The sequence below is a fragment of the Onychomys torridus genome, chromosome 21 (genome assembly GCF_903995425.1).
Source record: "Onychomys torridus chromosome 21, mOncTor1.1, whole genome shotgun sequence".
In the NCBI taxonomy this organism is placed as follows: domain Eukaryota; kingdom Metazoa; phylum Chordata; class Mammalia; order Rodentia; family Cricetidae; genus Onychomys; species Onychomys torridus.
Window position 1 is genome coordinate 46997286 of NC_050463.1, and position 21539 is coordinate 47018824.

Consider the following 21539-nt stretch of genomic DNA (forward strand, 5'->3'; position numbering starts at 1 on the left):
AATCTTAGTAAATAAAAGAAATATGTTGGGCCAGGCATGGTAGCACCCACCTTTAATCCCAGCACTCAGAGGCAGAGACAGATGGATCTCTTCTGTAAGTTCAAGGCTAGCCTGGTCTACAGAGCTAGTTCCAGGACAGCTAGGGCTATACAGAGAAACCCTGTCTCAAGAAAGAAAGAAAGAAAGAAAGAAAGAAAGAAAGAAAGAAAGAAAGAAAGGAAGGAAGGAAGGAAGGAAGGAAGGAAGGAAGGAAGGAAGGAAGAGAAGAGAAGAGAAATATGTTGTTTTTATGTAGACAAGCTTCACAGCTAGTTTTATTAATTCAGCTGGATTCTTGACCCTCCCACTGCCAGGCTTTAATCCAGTGGTTCTCAATCGGAGGATCGAGACCCATTGGGGTCACCTGTCAGATATCCTGCATATCATATATTTATATTATGATACACAACAGAAGCAAAATTACAGTTATAAAGTAGCAATGAGATAATTTTATGATTAGAGGGGTCACCACAACATGAGGAACTGTATTAAGGGTTTGCAGTCTTAGGAAGGTTACGAACCCCTGATTCAACCAGACTCCAAGGTAAGGGGCTTTATTTCCTTTCCGTACTGTTAAATTTTCTGTTTTTCTATCATTCCCCAGATGTCTGTCTGGGAAGATAGTCAGCCTTAGAGGTCAAATCAAATTGTACATATAAGAAATTCCGCCAGGCAGTGGTGGCGCATGCCTTTAATCCCAACACTCGGGAGGCAGAGGCAGGTGACTCTCTGAGTTCGAGGCCAGCCTGGTCTACCAAGTGAGTTCCAGGAAAGGCGCAAAGCTACACAGGGAAACCCTGCCTCATTGAAAAGCTGTGTAAGAGTCAGCCATGGTGACTTACTAGCTTTCAAACCATGGTTGCTGCTTCCCCTTACTTGTCCTGTGAGAACACCCTGCCACATCCCTCTAGGAGGCCTATGTTGTGGGTTCCCGTTGGCAAGCCATGGGAGCTGAGGCCTGGAGTAATCCCAGGACTTTGAGAAAGCCTCCGGGGAGTATGAGAACTCTCCCCTGGCATATCAGCCTTGAGGCCTCTCAGCTGATTGGGCTACCTGGGCCTGGGAGATAGAGGGGGAAGGAGATGTTAATTCACCAAGCAAGAATAAGACTACTACCACAATTTTGTTTTCTTTTTTCCAGACAGGGTTTCTCTGTAGCTTTGGAACCTGTCCTGAACTCACTCTGTAGACCAGGCTGGCCTCAAACTCATAGAGATCTGTCTCTGCCTCTGGAGTGATGGGATTAAAGGTGTGTACCACCACTGCCCGGCAACTACCACAATTTTTGAGCCAAATTTGAATCAAGCTTTATTAAATATTGGTAAGGGCCATGGATACTGGCCAGGTCCATACCCAGGATTCCTAGAGTATGGCTCCAAATTACATTAGTTAGGGGTTTACAAAGGCAAACCCCCCAAGACTACCCGCTTCCCACCTTTGTCCAATCAGGGGCAAGCATACATCCTGATGCTCTTCCTGCCTCTCTACTTCCTGCCTCCCAGTGATCAAACACACACACAATGTGCAGTTGGGACAACCAAGCTTGTTTACAGAAGTGAAAACATTGGGCTGTTATCTCACATGAACAGCCCCCAGCATTCCAGGAAGTCATCCGTCCTTGGGCAAGTGGGGTTTTACAGGTTAGAGGCATTTTGTTTTACAGACCCTTTAAGCACAGTACTTTAAACTTAAAACATACTGCCAGCCATCTGAGAGAAGGTGGAGCCAAGGACACTCCTTTTCGTCCCCCTACAGCAGACCTGTGTGGATCTGAAAGCTGACTGACTGATGCTCCTTGAAGGAACCACAGTCAGGCATCACTGAAGGGAGCTCTTCGGTGCCCGCTCATTTCTGCTGATTCGTCAAAAGAACTTTCCAGACCCATGTAAACCCCTAACCTGCTGGGGTTTTGGGTTTTTGCCTTTGTAAAGCCCTAACCCAAGAGAACTCTTTTTTGTTTTTTGTTTGTTTGTTTGTTTGTTTGGTTGGTTGGTTGGTTGGTTGGTTTTTTGGTTTTTCAAGTCAGGGTTTCTCCATGTAGCTTTGTATCTTGTCCTGGAACTTGCTCTGTAGCCCAGGCTGGCCTTGAACTCAGAGATCCACCTGCCTCTGCCTCCCGAGTGCTGGACAGCCCGAGCTTCCGTCTCCTTATCTTTGAACTACTTCTTACTTTACCGTGTCACATCCAGGGAGCAAGAGCTCACCACCAAATCATTGTTTTGTTTTGGGATTTTTTTTGTTTTTGTTTTTTTTCCCTCTCAAACTGGACAGTGCTAGGTAATGTCAATCCACAAGGTAAACACAGAAAGGGTGTCCAAGTGACTTCAGGGCACAGGTTCTTCCAGGGTTTTAGGGTTGTTTTCTCTATGATAAAATGATTGCCCGATTGTGCAGATGTTTAAACCCACAGACACCTCAGAAGAGCACCCTGCCCCACACAGTGGTGAGTTCGGCAGGAAGAGCTAAATGATGTCAAAAATAAGTCAGGCCACTGCCCTGTCACAGAAGAAAGGCTCTACCCTGCTCCTGGCTCATTTCATGACAGTGGCTCAGAAAACTCATGTTCGCAAAGCACCGCTCTCCCCTCCAACCACAGGCTAGACCCCAGGTCTCCCGATTCCCAGCATGCTGTCCTGCAGCCCTCAGAGGACACACACTCATCATTGCTCTGGCCAGATGCGGCTGTGTCACTCGCCCAGTCTAAGTACATGTGGCAATGAGGCCTCAAGGCACCTCTAGGTGCAGGACAGTGGGCCACAGGCTGATAAGTGTGAGTAGCCCTCGGTGATGTCACTGGGAGTTGTCCACGGGGTGACTTCACAGCGGTGTATCCCATGCACCTCCCCTTTGCCTTAGCCCTCTAGCTCAGCATTTTTCCAGGCCCTTCACTCAGGTCAGTGTGTGCTTTAGAAAAGCTAATGGCAGCCAGGAGTCAATGTGGTATAATGAGGGGTTTGGTTTTATGAGGAAGAATTACCTTTGTCCATGAAAAGGTGGTTTTCAAGTTAAAATTATGTCATTGGGTGGCTCTCAGACGCTGGCTATGAATGATGGCTGCAGGGGTGGTTTCTTCCCAAGGAGGCCGGAGAGGAGTGGAGGCTGGCAACAGTTCCCACTTGCTCCTGGAGTGCTGAGCCAACAGACTTCCCAGAGAATATCCGGTCCCAGACCAGAGTCATGCCCTGAGAACACAGTTCTTGAAGGGCTGAATGGAAAGATCTCATAGCCCTGGTGAGCCTCAGTTGTACTAAAAATGCAAGGCTAGCTGGGTAGGTTGCTCTGTGTGCAGCTGATGGCAGTGTGAGCTGTAATCTCCAACACAGCATTTAACAGCTGGCCATCCCTACAGATGTTCATTTTTTATTTCTAAATTTTTTTTTCTGTTTTGTTTGTTTGTTTGTTTGTTTGTTTTTTCCCCTGAGACAGGGTTTTCTCTGTAGCTTTGGAGCCTGTCCTGGAACTCACTTTGTAGACCAGGCTGGCCTCAAACTCAGAGATCCACCTGCCTCTGCCTCCCGAGTGCTGGAATTACAGGTGTGCGCCACCACCGCCCAGCATTTCTAAATTAATTTCAAATTTTTTTACATTTATTTATTTGTTTTGTTGGGGTTGGGGGGAAGGGTGAGTATACCTTGGTCTAGCATGGTATGCAGTCACCCTTGTAGAACAAATTGTAGGAGTCAGTTCTCGCCTTTCACATGTGTGTCCTGGGTATTAAACTTAGATGGTCAGGCTGATGTGTCTGCCTGCCTGCATGTACACATATACAAGCACATGCACACACAAACACACACTAAAATTAAAAAAAAAAAAAATGCCACGCATGGCGGTGCACACCTTTAATCCCAGCATTCAGGAGACAGCGGCAGGTAGATCTCTGTAAGTTCCAGGTTAGCCTGGACTACAAAACAAATTCCAGGACAGCCAGGGCTACATAGAGAAACCCTGTCTCAAATAAAACCAAACCAAACCAAAACAACAACAACAGAAAAGAATAAACAAAAAATGGGCAGTGTAGCTCAGTTGGCAGAGTGCCTGTCTAGCATGCACAAAGCTCTGGGTTCAATCCCCAGCCCCACATAAATTGGGCTTGCCTACCATCCCAGCACTGACAGGAGAGTTGTGGAGCCAGGAGAATTAGGTCATCCTCAGCTAGTTCGAGGTGGGCCTGGGTTAGAGGAGTCTGTATTTTAAAAAGCAAACAGAAAACAAATAAAACCCCAATCCTGTTGCTCCTAAAATGGCTATTATGTTTCCTATGTTCATCTTCTAAGAGACATTTAGTAACAATCACGGCAGCAGCCCACAGAGCAATGAAAGCAGCGTTTTATTTCAGAGAAACAGAAAGGGAACTAAGTAACCACTCAAAGTGTGTGTAAACACTTATCAAAGATAGGAAGGAATCCCTGGCTCTGTAAGTTTCATTGTAGCAATGAAGTATCCAAATTCACCCCGAACCCTGAAGGAGGCCCTTATCTAGTTACTAAACTAAAGATGCTGCTTCTCCCAGGGCAGGTCTTTAGTGCCAGCACTCGGGTGGGAGGTAGTGGTAGGAGGATCTGTGAGTTTGAGGCTCGCCTGGTCTGCATAGAGTTCTAGGCTATCTGGGGCTACACAGTGAGACCTCGTCTCAAAAATAACAATACAAAAAAAAAAAAAAAGTTATAAACTAAATAAAGCAGGGTATGGTGTGGTGGTATGTGTTTGTAATCCCACATGCCAAGAGGCTGAGATGGGGATTGTAAGTTCCAAATCATCCAGGATATATACATTTCTACCCCCCCTTCACTAAATACCACCTGGCTATGGAATCTTTTGCTGGTGTCATCCTTGTTGGCTATTTGGAGTATTCCTAATGTTTGGTTATTATAAATAATATCTTCGTATGGCACTTTATAAAATTATTTTATGTGCATCGGTGTATCAAATCTCCTGGAACTGGAGTTACAGACAGTTGTGAGCTGTCATAGGGCTGCTGGGAATTGAACCTGAAAGAGGAGGGTAGCCTGAGACTTGCTAGCCAAGCCAGGATACTGCAAACACCGGATTAGGATCTACACCCCCACTTCAATGTCATCTGGGACCTATGTCTACCTTTGGTCATTCTATGTAGAATGGGATGTGAAGGTCGAGGGTTGGCATCTCTGTGCATTTTCCCAAGAGCTTGGTGGGTGGAGGGAAGAGAGAACATTGCCATCCAAGAATAGTGCTATCATCTCACCCCATAAAATAATGATGGCAGCACACTCACCTACATGCCAAGTTCCAACTCATCAGAGAAGCAGAGACCAGGCAAGATGGGTATAGCCAAGAGCATGCAATCCCAAGGTAGCCGAGACAGAGTTCCCCAAGAACCCTATCCCAGGCTCTGTTCCTTTGAAATGAAGTCTGTGTCGATCCTCAAAGATCTAACAGCAAGGTCTTCCCAGTGAGGACTGTGGCACCCTGTAGATACGGAGGCAGGTACATGGAAGGGGGGGAGGACAGACGGAAGTTGAGCAGATACCTGGGCCAATGCCAAGTCCCACCAACAACCCTACAAGATAATAGTGGGGTCCCGGACTCAGAGAGGTGCAAAAACTCTCCTAAGACCCACTGCAAGCCATGTCAAACTCACCTTGGTGCTTCCTGGGCACCAGCGCTGGGCCAGGAGCCATGGTTCAGGAAGGGAGGGACAGTGGGCACTGCCTGCAATAAGGAAAGGCATTGTCTGTAGATCATAAGCTGGACTCACAGCTGCCCTGCTTATTATTATCATTACGCCCATCAGCTCTAAACAATGGCACTGATAAAATAGCCTTCCCTGAGATGCTCCTTTGTTCTACACAATGGCTGTGGTTATGAGTTTAATGGTGTGCATGGAACTTCACATTTGCATGACTTATGCTGTTAAAGAGGATTCTGTACCAAAATTAATGTGGAGAACTTCCAGTTCTGCTGCCAGGCCCTGATTCACAGGCTTTGCCCTCTGTGTCCATCTGAGAATGAGTTTCTTATGGGCTCTAGTCTTTGAGCGAGCTGACCACACTCATCCTGGTTCACCCAGGACTCCTTTAGATTTTAGCACTGACAGTTTCTAAGTGTCCCAGGACAACCCGTGGCTTCAGCTGTCATGCCATTTTGAAAAGAATGATACTATTACAGGCATTATGAATGCGAAGAAACGGAGTTTGCTCTGCCTGCCATTGGACTTGGCCTATCACAAACCTCTCAGGCAGGCCCAACCCGGTTGAATAGTGAGGATTACGGCCTCGAGAAAGGCAGAGATAAGAGAAGACCTTTGATATCGGGCTGTATGCCCAGTTTTGAGACATTGCAAATAAGCATGCTGTGGCTGTCTCCTGGACGGTTGCAGGAGCCGTCTCTTCAGACCCTGACATGGCAGGCATTCACTGGCCATCCCCCTGAGGAGTTGTAGGTGATTTTGCCCATCCCCAGTCATCCTGCCCCTTCCTCCAATGGAGGTACCGCCTGGTCACTTCTCACCTGCAGACCCCTGGGTCCCACCAAGAACGGCTATAATGAAGAAGGCCATCTGCCTACGGATACCTGCCGTCTGTGAAGAATAAAAGGGTGTGCAGGAGGGGAGTCCCATGGGAAAAGTTGGAATAGAACATTGGAGAGGAACAGGGGATCATTACTCTGGAAAGGAAAGATCTGGTGAGGAGTGAGACTGGAGACAGAACAGTGAGTCTTTTTTCTCTTAAAAATTAAAAAAAAAAAAAGGAACTGTTATTTTCATGTCTATGTATCTGTGTATGTGCACCTGCAAGAGTTTATGTGCACTATATATGGAGATGCTCATGGAGGCCAGAGGATATTAGATCCTCTGGAATGAATGACAGATGGGTATGAGCCTCTATGTGGGTGCTGGGAACTGAACTTGGGTTCTCTGCAGAAGTAAGAGCTCGTAACCACTGAGCCATCTCTCCAGACCCTAAGCACTGAGTTTTCAATGGTATAAAAAAAGACTCTGCCCACTTTCAGTGTCTGAAAAGGAAACAGGGGACAGCCAGGGTTTGTTAGGATTTTCACCATTGCTCAAGGTAACAGGTAAAGTCCCCAGGGGCTCAATGAAATTCATTGGGAAGTGTAGAGGAAATGTCTAGAAAGATTTGAACATGTCTTTGGGAAAGAGCAGAGCCTGTCCCTAGCCTGCCGGCTCTCAGGCTCACTTCAAGGGGACAGCCCTTTTCTGTTCCTGGATTTTCTCCCCATCTCCTCTAAGTGGTTCAAGCTCCCTCCTAGAAATGCTGTCTGTGAGCCCAATGCCTACTGGTCAGCCCAGAACCTGCAGCCCTGTGGGAACCTCACTCCCTTCCAGCCCAGGGGCTAGCCTCTCTCTACAATCATGAGGGTTTCCTGCTTACCCCTCCAACAAGCCGTCTGCATGGGCCCTGGGTAATCCAGGGCTAAGGGATTTTGTGTCTTCCTTTGGTGGCTCTCTTGCCTTCTACACTCACTAGGCCTGATGGGAACAAGTTGAGGCCATGAAAAAGGAGGCTGGAGTAGAGGCTGCTGCTCACACAGACCACAGCCAACAACCCTCTCCCAAAGGAGAGTTGGGCATGGGTTTCTGTGCCCATAAGACCTATTTTTGCCCTGAGCTCTTTCAACTCATCCCAGTTCTGTTCAAACTTCTCTAAGCCCAGCTCATCTTCTCTGTTATTTCTGGTGTTTTGTTTTGTTTTGTTTTTTGTGACAGGATTTCTCTGTGTAGCTTTGGAGTCTGTCCTAGAACTCGCTCTGTGGACCAGGCTGGCCCTGAACTCACAGAGATCCGCCTGCCTCTGCCTCCCAAGTGCTGGGATTAAAGGAGTGCGCCACCACTGAGGCTTCTCTGTTCTTTCTGATGTCTCTGCCTTTGGGTCCCTATAACCACTGTACAGGTGACTGGCACACAGAGCAGAAGCCTAAGGCTAGGCCTCCCCTCTGAACATGAACTACTCAAGAATGGGGACTTCCGGAGTTGATGACATGGCTCAGTGGGGTAGGGCACCTGCCACCAACATTGACAACCTGAGTTTGATGCCTGGGACCCACATGGTAGAAGGGGAGACCCCACTGCTGCGGGTTGTCTTCTGTTCACCCGATATGCACTCCCCACAACAACAACAATAATAAATAAAATTGCTTTTTTTTTTTTTTTTTTTTTGAGATGAGGACCAAACCCAGGGCCTTGTGCTTGCTAGGCAAGCGCTCTACCACTGAGCTAAATCCCCAACCCCAAAATTGCATTTTTGAAAAAACGAATGGACACTTCCTTGGACCCTTCTCTTCCTTCTTCTTCTTCTTCTTCTTCTTCTTCTTCTTCTTCTTCTTCTTCTTTTTAGTGGTGGTGCACACCTTTATTTATTTTAATTTATTTTTTAGATTATGCTTATGATATTCTTTAATTACACTCATGATATTAATTACATTTGTGGTATTCATTGATTACATTTGCAGTATTCATTCAATGACTACATTTGTGATACTTATTAATTACAGTAATTGTATTGATTTATTACATTCATGATATTATGTCCTGATACTACTGTCCCTTTGTGGGGCTTTTCCATCACACAAAACAGAGATTCTGTACTTAGGAAATCATTGCTTTATATTCCTTTCTTATCCATCCTGAGATAACAGCTAATCTTTCTGTCTCTATGAATTTGTATACCCTATATATTTCATGTGATACAATTCTATAGTATTTGCCCCCCCTTTTTTTTAATGTAAAAACATTTTATGTACAACTGCAAGAGAAATAATACACAGGTAGCTTGAACATAAAAACAGGTTATACTTGAAACTGGAAAATATTTTCTTTGTAGAAAAAAAGTAAAATTGGTAACATTTACCAATAAGCCCTTTTAAGCCAAATAATAGCTGAATTATACTTATAAATATTGATTAGATTCTGGGATACAGAAGAGACCTATCTTCATCTATGAGAGCAATGTTTTACTTGGGTTGTGTAAGTGAGATTCATCTTCTCCTTCACTGTTTGATTTATGGCAGATATTTTTCTATAGGCTAATCCATAATCTAAAAAGATTTTGGCCTCATCTCTTTCTTCTTGGGGCCTGCTAGGGTCCTGGCACAGAAATGCAGAGCAATGGAGATAGTATTCAGAGTCCCCTGGTCCAGTCACGTCCCTCCTCTGCTCAGCTCTGCTAGCTTAGGTGTGCTCTTCCTCGAAGCCCCTCAAGGTGTTCTTGGCTGTGACTTGCCAGGAATGCATACTATCTCCAGGAAGAGCACTAACCTTCCCGAAGCCTCCATTGTGCAAGGGCCATCCAGGCACTGTTGCCTGCCACAGAAGGAAGAAGAAAGCTTGCCAGCTCCGGGGCTTCCCAGAGGTGGGGCCCCCGAGGGTGTGGCTCTGCAAAAATGGAACAGGGGCAAAACCCAGCAGAGATGGTGTGCCTTGTGGGCTCCACCAGGCACTTGGGAGAAAATGAAAAGCAAAGATGCCGTTTTCCTTATTTATCAGAGGCTGGGCCTTCTGTTGGTCCTTGGCAGACCCTCAGAAATTTAGCGATGTGTCCCTCATATACTGGAGGAGCTCAAAAGACATACAGAATGAGCTCATCACCCAAAGATGACTACTCAGGTTCTGTGTCCTTAATTCCAGAGAACTCATTGAATGAGGGAGGAATTCTTAGCAGCCAGTGGCTCACACAGAAGCCACAGATGTCTTTTTAAGTAAATTCTAGTTTTGTTGTTTACATTTACTGTGTTTGTGTGTGTGGCTTTTACACATGATTGCCACAGTGCACATGGAGGTTCTCTCCTTCCATCATGTGGGTTCAGGGATTAAACTTAATGCTTCGTGACAAGCTCCTGTATCCACTGGGCCATCATGACAGCCATATTTGTTTATTTGTATGTGTGTGTGGGTGGGGGGGGGGTTGTATTTTTACTGCTTTGTTTTGCTTTTGAGACAAGGTCTCTATATAATCAAGGATGGCCTTGAATTTATGATTCTCTTGCCCTTACCTCCCAAAATGCTGGGATTACAGACAGACCACCATGCCTGGTTATATGTAATGCTGGGATTGAACTCAGGGCTTCATGCATGTTAGGTAAGTACTGACTGAGCTACAGCCTCAGACAGCCCCAGTTACAAGAGACAGTGACTTCTGTGGGTTAGGTTGAGGGTTAGAAACTGGACTTATGGTCAGAAGTAAATTATGGTTCTGATCTGAAATGGGGAGTGGAGGGACAGGGACAGGAAGGATGAGGCAGGAAATTGAAGGTCCCCATCTTCTGTGACTGCTGGGCTGAAGGAACAAGGTCTTTGGGACAGTGTCTAGGTGATGAGACTAAGAGAGTGATGGAGCAGACTCCAGAGAGTGGGTCGCAGTGACTCTGTGGACTCTAAAGCCACCAATGATGGTTTTTACATAAACAAGTTACAGCCAGCCCTCAAACCTGCTGTCATGCCACTCTACATGAAAGGTGGCATGTCTTAGTGCCACTTGGCCTATATGTACTGGCATCCAGACTTCAGCCCACTCACTGGCAAGGGTATGGGAAGCAAAGGATTGCCAGGTACCAATATGGTACTAAAATGGACCTCAGGACAGGGTTGATGTCACTGCCGTGTCCTGTGTAGCTACTGACCTGCCCCCGAGCTCTCCCAGGCTCTGGAAAGTCCTGTTTCCATTTTTCCATACTAGGTTTGCTGTCTGGTCCCATCCCAGGAAGCTCTACCAGGGCTGGGCGAGGTGGGGCCTTGATGTAACTTCACTCTTTATGATAAAAGATAAAAGTACCCTGAGACTTACACACACACACACACACACACACACACACACACACACACACACAGGATCTGACACTTAAAAGAGATCCTTTGGAGTAAAGCCATTGTCTCTGATGATGCCACCATTGCTCAGAGCAAGGAGGGACTCCCTGGAAGCTGCCTTCCCTGCCTTGGGCACATCATTTGGATTATCAGCAGAGGTGGCACACTTTCTGCCTCGCAGGGAGGGTTAGCTTTTGAGAGACACTTAACACAATTCCAGGGCAAGTCGAGCATCGGTGAGTAATAACAGTGCAACATTATGTTTGGTCAGGTATCCAGATGTCATTTGATTGCCCAGTGAGTGGTTCCCCATTGCCCAGGTATCTTGAATTGTGCGCCTTTAGCCAGACTGGGGCTCATTTCTTTATGTGGTCAAATACCAAGACCTTCACTCCAGTCTGGTCTTTTTCTAAAAGGCAGAATATGACTATGGATACAGATTCTTCTTTTCCTTCTTAGACAGTTTTAGCTTGAAGCCAGGTATGGTGGTCTCCACTTTTAATCCCAGCAGAGGCATACTGATCTCTGTGAGTTCAAGAGACCCCGGTCTACACAGTAAATTCCAGGCCAGCCAGGGCTATACAGTGAGACCTTGTCTAAAACAAAACTAAACAAAGGTGAACCAATGAATGAATGGAAGCTGTCTTGACTTTGCCAATACCACGTAAACGAATTCATACACAGTTGCAGGTAATTCTTTGATGTTATTTAATTCTCTTCAATAAGGGCTCCTCCTTAAATTGGTGACTACTATATGTACTTGGGAGGTGGAGGCAGTGGATGTTCAAGGTTAGGCTCTGCTACACAGGGACCTGAGCTTCATGAGATGCTGTCTTAAAAAAAAAAAAAAAATCAAGTTAGGCTTCTTAGAACTTCAGTGTGCATGGGCCTGAGTTCTCATTTGGCGCAACCATCCCCACTTATAGATCTTGAACCCCTAAGGACGGGAGTGAGAGCCAGGGCTTCACCACGGGCAAGTGCCAAGAGTCCCGAAGAAAGTCAGAGACAGCCCTTAGAATGTAGGATGGCAACATTCTTCAGTGCCTCTGCACCAAACACATCTCACTCCATGTTGGGGCAACATCCGGGCATCGGTCACTGCCTGTTTCACAAGGTCCCATCCCTTTGTTTTTGTGGGGAGGGGGCAATGGAACTTAGGGCCTCAGATTGCCCCCAGGAGAAAAGGGGCGAGCACTCTCGTGTGGAGTGGTAGCCTAGCCTTTGTTGATTTTCTCTTAAGGAAAATGGGAAAGGGAAGGGAGGAGCCGGATGAAGGCACGTTGACGAAAGTAATGCCACTCGCTTGACTAAGAACGGGTTTAGTCACCACAGGCCTATAGAATGCAGGTTAGTAGCTGAGTCTTATGACTCAAGCATAGCACCCTTCAGACCGGCTTTGGGGGCCTCTCCTAGCTGGAGCCTGTCCACCACCAGCCAGCAGGGCCAGCACCCCAGGAAGTGGGTCCCTCCTCCCCTACCTTTGGTCCCCACCCTGACAAGTCAGCTGCATCATGAGGAAGGCCTCACCTACCCAGGGGAAAGCACAGCGTTTGGGCAAGAGTTGGAATGTCTGGGTGGGTTGTGGGTTGTTGCCTACCACAGGCACAGGTAGTTGTGATAGGGTGTTAGTAGCTCATGTGGGATGGCATGGTTGGTCCCCTGCCTTCTGGATGAAGGCCTGCTCTCCCCCTTCCAGTTAAGTTTCCCAAATCTAAAGCACAGGGATGATCTCCCATCACAGAGATGAAGATCCCCCACCAAGTGCTTCAGGCTGTACGTTCTCTGGCGTTCCAACAGTTAGTCTCATCCTTGGGGAAGAAAAAAGTCAGTAAGAGGGGTCCCACACCCTTCTGCTGTTCTTGTATTTGCAGAAGCCACACTTCAGAGACAAGCAGATTTTTTTTGGGGGGGGGGGCGGTTCGAGACAGGGTTTCTCTGTGTAGTTTTGGTGCCTGTCCTGGAACTCACTCTGTAGACCAGGCTGGCCTTGAACTCACAGAGATCCGCCTGCCTCTGCCTCCCGAGTGCTGGGATTAAAGGCGTGTGCCACCACACCCGGCTAAAAAATGTGCATCCCAGATAGGCTTCAAATTCCAGACCCACCTGCCTCTGCCTCCTTCAGCAAATCCTACTGGCCTGCATGGCAAGAACTGGCTCAAACTTTTAGAGATCTAGCCAGGCAGTGGTGGCACCCAGGGGGCAGAAGCAGAAGGAACACTGAGTTCAAGGCCAGTTTGGTCTACAGAGTTCCAGGACAGCCAGGGCTACACAGAGAAAACCTCTCTCTCAAAAACAAAAACAAACAAAAAAACCTTACAGACATCTGCCTGCCTGAGTGCTAAGGATTAAAGACGTGTGTCAGGTCCTTGAAAAGCTAAGTCAAGCCAGGCAGTGGTGGTGCACACCTTTCATCCCAGGACACCTGAGACAGAGGCAGGCAGATCTCCGTGAGATCTAGGCGAGTCTGGTCTACAGAGTGAGTTCCAGGACAGCCAAGGCTACACAGAAAAACCCTGTCTTGAAAAATAAAATAAAGAGAAAGAGAAAAATGAAAAGTCAAATTACTTATTTATTGCTTTGTTTCTTCAAGTTAGCTGTTGCTGATATCTTGTTGTATCTGGTCTGGGAGAGGGGTTTTAACTGAGAACAAACCATTAACAGCCTATACATATAGTAACAATGTGGAGTACTATTTGTCTTTACAATACTGGATATATATATATATATAAGTAGCCCATCAGTCCACTTGTTACCTATCATTGTGACTTTGGGTGATACTAATTCATTGTGAGACTTCCCAAAGCCTGTTAGTTGTAGCTAACCCGAAAGACTACTGATTCAAACTCCATCCAACAGAATAAAAGGGGCAGTGGGTGGGCTCGGAACCCCACCACCTCTTAACTCGCCCCTCTCACGGACAGAAGGCGTATTTTAGCACGCCCCTGGTGCCTACCCTCTCGTTGGAAGACGCCAACCTAACTGCCAGCGTGCTTGCTAGCGTCGCTCAGCAAGCTCCACGCCTAGGCGTGCGGGGGACCTCGAAGCAGGGTCGGTCTGCGCCCGCCACGTCCACCTGCAGCCCACTCGCGGCCCATCCATCCGCGAGCCCGCCTGGAGGTGGGGGGGCCGGGGAGACAGGGCAGGCGCCCGAGAGCGAGTGCGCAGGCGCCCGCCGGCTCCCGCCCGCTGCCCAGAGGGCCCTGCGGCGTGCTGGCAGGCGGGACCCGCGGCTTGGTGCGCGTGCGCGGGCCTGCCGCAGGGCGTGTCCGGCACGAGGCCGGGCGGGGCGCGCGCGCGCGGGCGGAGGCACCCCCCCCCCTGCTCCGTCACTCCCCCCTCGGGGGGAGGAGGGGGGCGCGGGTGGGCGGGCACGCGCGGCGCTCCGCCCCCGCTGACGCGCGCGGCCCGCGCCTCCGGCTCCCCGCGCCGAGCCCGGGTTGGAGAAGTGGGAGGGGGGGGTGCGAGAGGGGATGTGTGTGTTGGGGGGAGAGGGTTGGCCCCCGTGGAGCCCCGGCCCCTCCCCTCCCCCCCCCCCCCCCCCTGCTCCTCCTCCCCGGCCGGAACCGATCGCGGCTGGTTTGAGCTGGTGCGTCTCCATGACGACGTGCTCCGCGTATAAGTAGCGGCGCGGCGCGCCGTCGGGCTTTGTCAGTCCCTGCAGCGGCCGCCGCCGTCCGCCCGCCCTCCCTCCCTGCCTCCACCAGCCAGCAGCAGCAGCAGCGGCAGCGGCAGCAGCAGCAGCTCGGCGCCACCTCGGGCCGGCGTCTGCGGCGGGCTCGACGAGGCGGCTGACCGGGCGGCGGCGGCGGGCGGCCGGGCACTCCTCGGGGGTCGGCGGCGGCGGCGGCGTCTCCGTCTCCATGGGGCTGGCCGGCGGGGTCGGTGCGCTGTGAGGTGAGCGGGGCGCGGGAGGGGATGAGCGGCCACGTGTCGCCGCGAGGCCCCGACTGCGGGCGGCGGCGGCGGCTGGGGACACGTGGCCCGGGGCCGGTGACCTTGCGAGCCGCCCGGAAGGCAGCCGGCCGGCCGGCCCTGGCTCTTGGGCTGCGAGCCCTTCCTCCTCCCTCGCGTCGCCCACGGCAGCTCTGAGCGCGCCAGCCCGGCTGGGCGCTGCACCATCCGGTGCGGGGATGGAGGGCGAGCCCCGCGGCAGGTGCAGGGGAGCGCAGCCGCCCTGCCGTCCGCCTGCCGCTTGCTTTAGTTTCGCTAACGTGTGTGTGTGTGCAGAGCGGAGTCGCTGAGCCGATCTCGAAGTTGCTAGAGCCTAAATTTAGTCTGGGAGTCACTGCCCAGGAGTACCCGCCGGCTGGGACTTGGGAATTAGGACTCCTTGAATGACTTAGTGGTTTTGGAGAAGCCTTGACTCCCGGGCTGTCCGGCGTGCACGGCTGTCCCGGCTCAGGATCCTCAATAACTGGTTTAAAAAAAAAAAGTGTGGCGAACAGAGCCTGTCAGGGATGTCCGGGGGAGGACAAAGAATGCGGTGGCTTGTTTTATTCCCATCTAAGATCGAGCAGAATTTGACTGGTGGAATTCTTTTTGTTTTAATTGGCTTGTATCTCTTCTAGCGTTAACCGCTTGTGCTAATTGAGTCAATTACCATTTAGCTACTACGCCCAGCCCAAAAGGTGTTCGGAATATCGTTCGGATTTTAACGTATTTTATTATTCAGAGAAAACGTTAAGAGATACAGAAAAGCAAAAGTTAAGTGTTACGATTTAGCTGCAATTTTCCGGAATTTGTGTACTTTATTATTCAGGTGAAACGTTAAGAACTACAGAAAAGCTAAAGTATGTGGTATCTCAAAGAAAGATTGCCAGGTTTAAGCCTGAAGGTTGCCTGGGAAATATAAGACCTAAAATTACAGAGTTACTCCCAGAGCCTAGTCATCAGTTAGTTGTACATGGTAAATACACACATAGGCAGACATGAGTTGGCTGGTGCTGGTCCCTAGTCTTCACTTAGGAGTGGTTTAGGCAACTCGTGAAGTTGGCAGTGCCAAAAAGTCTCATTAAATGGAGGATTAAATCGCGTTTTACCGTGCATGGATTTGGATTTATGGCAGGCTTGTCACCCTGAGCCTCTCATAGTGTCCCATGCTAGAGCAAACTGTGGCTCCTAACCATTGCCTGGCCTCTGCCTGTAGGCTGCTGGCACTGAAGTGGGTCATACAGGGGGGTGGGGGAGAAACCTTTATTTACCTGGCCACTGACGGTGTCAGTTTCATAAGACCAAGACAGAAGCTTTTATTGTTCAGTGTGGTGATATTCCTTATTGTTAATAAATTAGCCAAAGATCCTACCATATGGTTATCCATAACTTAGCTGAGGGCATTTGAGGACAGTTGGATTCCCAGAATGTTCATTTGGTAGGCAATACAGGCTCTAGGATACCGATTTCTTTTCTTTCTTTTTTTTGTTTTGCTTTGTGGGACAGGGTTTCTCTGTAGCTTTGCCCCTTTCCTGGAACTCACTTGGTAGCCCAGGCTGGCCTCGAATTTACAGAGATCCGCCTGTCTCTGCTGGGATTAAAGTCGTGAACCACCACCAGGCAGGATACCGATTTCTGATAAGATAACAGTAACTTTAACAGGATACTATGTTGATTAGAAGGGTTTGTTTGTTTGTTTGGTTGGTTGGTTGGTTGGTTGGTTTTTCCAGACAGGGTTTCTCTGTAGCTTTGGAGCCTGTCCTGGACTAGCTCACAGAGATCCACCTGCCTCTGCCTCCTGAGTGCTGGGATTACAGGCGTGAGCCACCACTGCCTGGCGTTGGTTTTTTTTGTTTTTTGTTTTTAATGCCACTATGACATGAAAGTTTCCTTATGGAAATTTTTGGATTTTTCAATAAAAATCATTAAGCATGACTCGGCCCAGTGGGTAAAGAAAAGGTGTTTACATGGCTGTGTGCAGTTACTGTACTGACATTTGAAGTTCCTGAAGAGCTGGAATGGCTGGCAAATAAAGCAGATAGGAACACAGTTAATAATGCCAGCCATGGCACTGTGTGCAGATAATCTTCTGAAACCCACATGCTGTTCTTTTGAGGGATGGGGGTTGAGATGTCCCTCATGTATGGACATGAAGTGTCCAGTGTGGAGTCTGGTATATTGGTACTGCAGAGGTTTGGGGGTTGTGGGGCTCACTGGGAATCCCGGCCACCCCACTGATCTTGCTGCTCTGGGCACTTTATTCCACCTGTTAACTCTGGTGTGCTGTTGCGGAGTCTAACCTTTAATGGTAAGGTTCCAAGGGAGATAGCAACATCCTGTGTTTCTATCCATCAGAACGCTTGCACGGCTCCAAGGAGACAGCCTTCAGAGTTCCCGGATAGCTTGCCTTGTGAGGAGCTGGCCATAACTGAGTTCCATCTCTAGGTTTTTTTGTAAGTATTCAGTCGATACTTGTGGGTTTGGGTGAGAGTCAGTGCTCGGGCTTTGGGTTCACCCTCACAGCTTATTCTATTTCAGGGCACATCAGGAATCATGAACAGCTTTAATAAGGAAGACCTTGAGTGTCATATCCTCGATGAAGGCTTTACTGCCAAGGACATCCTGGACCAAAAAATTAATGAAGTTTCTTCCTCGGTGAGTACGGGAAGCCCATGCCCTCATCTAGGCGGAGAGTTCCTAGCTCGGTGGGAGTGAGCATGTCTTCATGTCTTGCCAGAGACTCTAGAATTTCCTTGGCTGCGGATTGTGCCGTGGTGATGGTCTTGCTGTGGCCGTGACTGCCAACGGGAATAGGATTTGAGGGGGGGAGAGGAAAAGGGTTTTCAGTGTGGCACGCTGCATGCAGCACTGTTAACGGTGTCCCGGCACCCTCTCATTCCAGGACGATAAGGATGCTTTTTATGTCGCGGACCTTGGAGACATTCTGAAGAAACACCTAAGATGGCGAAAAGCCCTTCCCCGCGTCACTCCCTTTTATGCTGTCAAAAGTAACGACAGCAGAGCCATAGTGAACACCCTAGCCGCCATTGGGACAGGTTTTGACTGTGCGAGCAAGGTAAGCAAGCCTGCTCTAACCCAGGGCAGCACCGGCTGTGTGTCCTGGCAGCAAGTGTTAATGGGCTGGGGTGCACATGACATTTTCATGTCTTTTGTTTATGAGATTCATTCAGTCTATAGACAATCCAACACCCGCCTTCTCTTTCAGACTGAAATACAGTTGGTGCAGGGGCTTGGGGTGCCTCCCGAGAGGATTATCTATGCAAATCCCTGTAAACAAGTGTCTCAAATCAAGTATGCTGCCAGTAATGGAGTCCAGATGATGACTTTTGACAGTGAGGTTGAGTTGTTGAAAGTCGCCAGAGCACATCCAAAGGCAAAGTGAGTCCATCCTCTGAGAGCAGAGACTGGGCCTTGTTGAACTATCCCCATTCCTGCCCTCATTCCTGCATAGTAGAACCAGGCTGACCCTGGGTCAGACTCAAACCCACAGAGCAGTAGCACCCGCACCCACACTTAGGATAGGCTCTCTAGTGTGGATGGGATACTTACTTACTTGATGCTCTTCTGTCCGTCTAGGTTGGTTTTGCGGATTGCTACTGATGATTCCAAAGCAGTGTGTCGCCTCAGTGTTAAGTTTGGTGCCACACTCAAAACCAGCAGGCTTCTCTTGGAACGGGCAAAAGAGCTAAATATTGATGTCGTTGGTGTCAGGTGAGACCTCAGTGACATGGTTATAGACTGAGGCATTAAACAACGCCGGTTTTATGGGCTTCTCATTTTGAGAACTAGTGAAAAAAGCAGCATCCTGTTACTTTTGATTTCAGCTTCCATGTGGGGAGTGGATGTACTGATCCTGAGACCTTCGTACAGGCCCTGTCGGATGCCCGCTGTGTCTTTGACATGGGAGTGAGTACATGCGACTCATTAGTGGAGGGGCTGTCTGAAATAATACTACTCTAAGTCTAGAATTAGCCTTTTGTAAGAAGAGCCTTTTCATTGTAACAGATTCAAAACCATCTGCTGTGCATTTTATTACTTGTTATGAGTCTGGCAGTCTGACTTGTGAATTTTCTTGCCTCTAGACAGAAGTTGGTTTCAGCATGTATCTGCTTGATATTGGTGGTGGCTTTCCTGGATCTGAGGATACAAAGCTTAAATTTGAAGAGGTAACTTTATTTTTTCAACATTAATAACCTACAGAGGTATATAGCAAGTTCCACTTTGTAGTATAAAAAAAATCTAAATGTTTTTACTGATAGTAAAAGGGGCCAAACAGACATGAACTTAATGACCTCCTAGCATTGTGTTTCCAGTGACTTATTTTTATTTTTGAGATGGTCTCATTTTGTAGTCATGCTGGCCTGAACTTGGAATCTTCCCGCCTCAGCTATGCCGTCATCCCTGGCTCCCATATATTTTTAATGTTCAGTCTCCTAGGAAACTAAGCTGTCTGGTGCTTGTGTTACTATCTGTACAATTATGTGAGTTAGGCATGGTGGAAATGATTTGATCTTGTTGGCATCTACTTGCTAAACAGAATCACTTTGGCACTAGGCCCCTGTTTTGTGATAGTTGATTTTGTACTATTGTTTAATAATAAACAGTATCCATAGTGTCTTGAAAAGCTAGAGATGGTTCCTGACAGGAGAATGGGAAATGAAGTGGTATGTAGACTGTTTCCATGGAGATAGGATGTTGCGGGATGACTGGCATGCTGATGCTGGCTCCCAGGCTCATGTCCTGTCCTTTTAACACATAACAGTGGGATCTCTCCCCTCTGTGTGAACTGAGTAACAACAGCTGCTCCCTTCTCTCTTAGATCACCAGTGTGATCAACCCGGCTTTGGACAAGTACTTCCCACCAGACTCTGGAGTGAGAGTCATAGCTGAGCCGGGCAGATACTATGTCGCGTCAGCTTTCACACTGGCAGTCAATATCATTGCCAAAAAAGTAGTATGGAAGGAGCAGACCGGCTCTGACGATGAGGATGAGTCAAATGAGCAAACCATCATGTATTATGTGAATGACGGAGTCTATGGATCATTCAACTGCATTCTTTACGATCATGCACACGTCAAGGCCCTGCTGCCGAAGGTAAGTTTTGAGCATGCTCTCTGTAACGGTGAGTGATAGACAGGATGCAGGGATATTAATTAAGGAGCAATGTCTTCATACAGAGACCCAAGCCAGATGAGAAGTATTACCCATCCAGCATCTGGGGACCAACATGTGATGGCCTTGATCGGATCGTCGAGCGCTGTAACCTGCCTGAAATGCATGTGGGTGATTGGATGCTCTTTGAGAACATGGGTGCATACACGGTTGCTGCTGCGTCTACTTTCAATGGGTTCCAGAGGCCTTCCATCTACTACGTAATGTCGAGGTCAATGTGGTGAGTGAGGTTGTGCATACTTGTATTTCTCCCAAGCATGGATCTCTGGCTTGTTCAGTGGTGGAACATTTACCTCCCGTGAGCCGGCCCTTTGGATTCTATCCCTGGTGCGTGCTGAGGATTGATTGGGCTGGGCTCTTGTCTAATTGAGAAATGGTTTTACTTTAAGTTAAATGCAGACAAATGTAAGGGAATTCAATAATACTGATCCACATTTTTCCTAGTAAAGTTCTTAGAAATAAGATCCCTTTGCAACTAGAATATGAATGTAACTAGTGTTCAAGTTAGTTAGCGTCTGTCACCTGCCCGCCCGCCCGCGATTTCCCCGGTAATGAAGTGGTGCATTGAATGGCTTCCCGCCTAGTGCTATAGTGATCGCGTGCTGTTGGGGAGGCTGCCCACTGAGGACTGGGGTTCTGAATGTGCACTTGTTTGTCTTCAGGCAACTCATGAAGCGGATCCAGAGCCATGGCTTCCCACCAGAAGTGGAGGAGCAGGATGTGGGCACGCTGCTGCCCTTGTCGTGTGCCCAGGAGAGCGGGATGGACCGGCACCCAGCAGCCTGTGCTTCTGCTGGCATCAATGTGTAGCTCTCACCTGCAAGTTTAGCTTGAATTAAGGGATTTGGGGGGACCATTTAACTTAATTACTGCTAGTTTTGAGGTCTTTGTAAGAGTAGGGGTTGCAGCAGATGCAGAACAGAAGGTTAGGAGATGGGTCACACTTACCTGTGTTCCTATGGAAACTTTGAATATTTGTTTTATATGGATTTTTATTCACTTTTCAGACATGATACTAACGTGCCCCTCAGCTGCTGAGCAAGCATTTGTAGCTTGTACATTTGGCAGGATGGGCCAGAAGCTCATGTTGTGACCCATTTGGAAAATAAACTATCTTGAAATAATTGGGCATCAGGGAGTGTTTGCAAGTGTCCCTTAAGAAGGCACACACTTCCTGCACAGGCTGCTGTTGTCACAGCAGAGAAGGACAAGGCAGATGGGACAAGGCCACGCCCTCTACACACAGCATCGGTCTGCTTAGTCAGCCCCGTGTGTACGCTTGGCTGTGGAGTTGGTGCCCAGAGCCTGTGGGTGAGGAATGTCATCTGCCCAGAGACCTGATGTCCTGGCCACATCCCAGGGAGGGCATTGGAGGCTCTTTGAACCTTGCCTGCAGAAACCCTGAATGTTCCCCAACCCTTGACTTTGCCTGCAGCACCACCTAGTAACATTGGAAGTATCATACAGAACTTGGCAATCAACTTCCTGTAATAAATTCAACAGCAGCAACTACTGTGTTGTAAATCTTTACCTTGACCATTGACCTTTTATAATCTTTACTCAGTTTACACACCTTCT

The 21539-nt window shown here is 48.4% G+C and overlaps 2 protein-coding genes and 1 non-coding gene across 3 annotated transcripts; 2 read left to right on the forward strand and 1 right to left on the reverse strand.

Annotated features, from left to right (window-relative positions):
- Nucleotides 1-13841: 13841 nt before the first annotated feature.
- LOC118571514 (translation initiation factor IF-2-like) lies at nt 13842-14956 on the reverse strand. The gene is made up of 2 exons (XM_036170526.1): nt 14585-14956; nt 13842-14528 (listed from the first exon to the last, which is right to left on the reverse strand). Exons 1-2 carry the CDS (start codon nt 14954-14956, stop codon nt 13842-13844), a joined length of 1059 nt encoding a protein of 352 aa, XP_036026419.1.
- On the forward strand, nt 14636-21489 carry Odc1 (ornithine decarboxylase 1). Its single transcript, XM_036171380.1, has 11 exons — nt 14636-14731; nt 17123-17220; nt 17306-17422; nt 17670-17843; nt 17994-18166; nt 18365-18499; nt 18613-18694; nt 18871-18954; nt 19608-19883; nt 19967-20181; nt 20624-21489. The coding sequence occupies exons 3-11, from the start codon at nt 17321-17323 to the stop codon at nt 20769-20771; spliced, it is 1389 nt and encodes a 462-aa protein (XP_036027273.1). The 5' UTR covers nt 14636-14731; nt 17123-17220; nt 17306-17320; the 3' UTR covers nt 20772-21489.
- Nucleotides 15880-16013, forward strand: LOC118572087. Its single transcript, XR_004943457.1, has one exon. It is a non-coding gene; the product is annotated as a small nucleolar RNA SNORA42/SNORA80 family (small nucleolar RNA).
- Nucleotides 21490-21539: the final 50 nt, after the last annotated feature.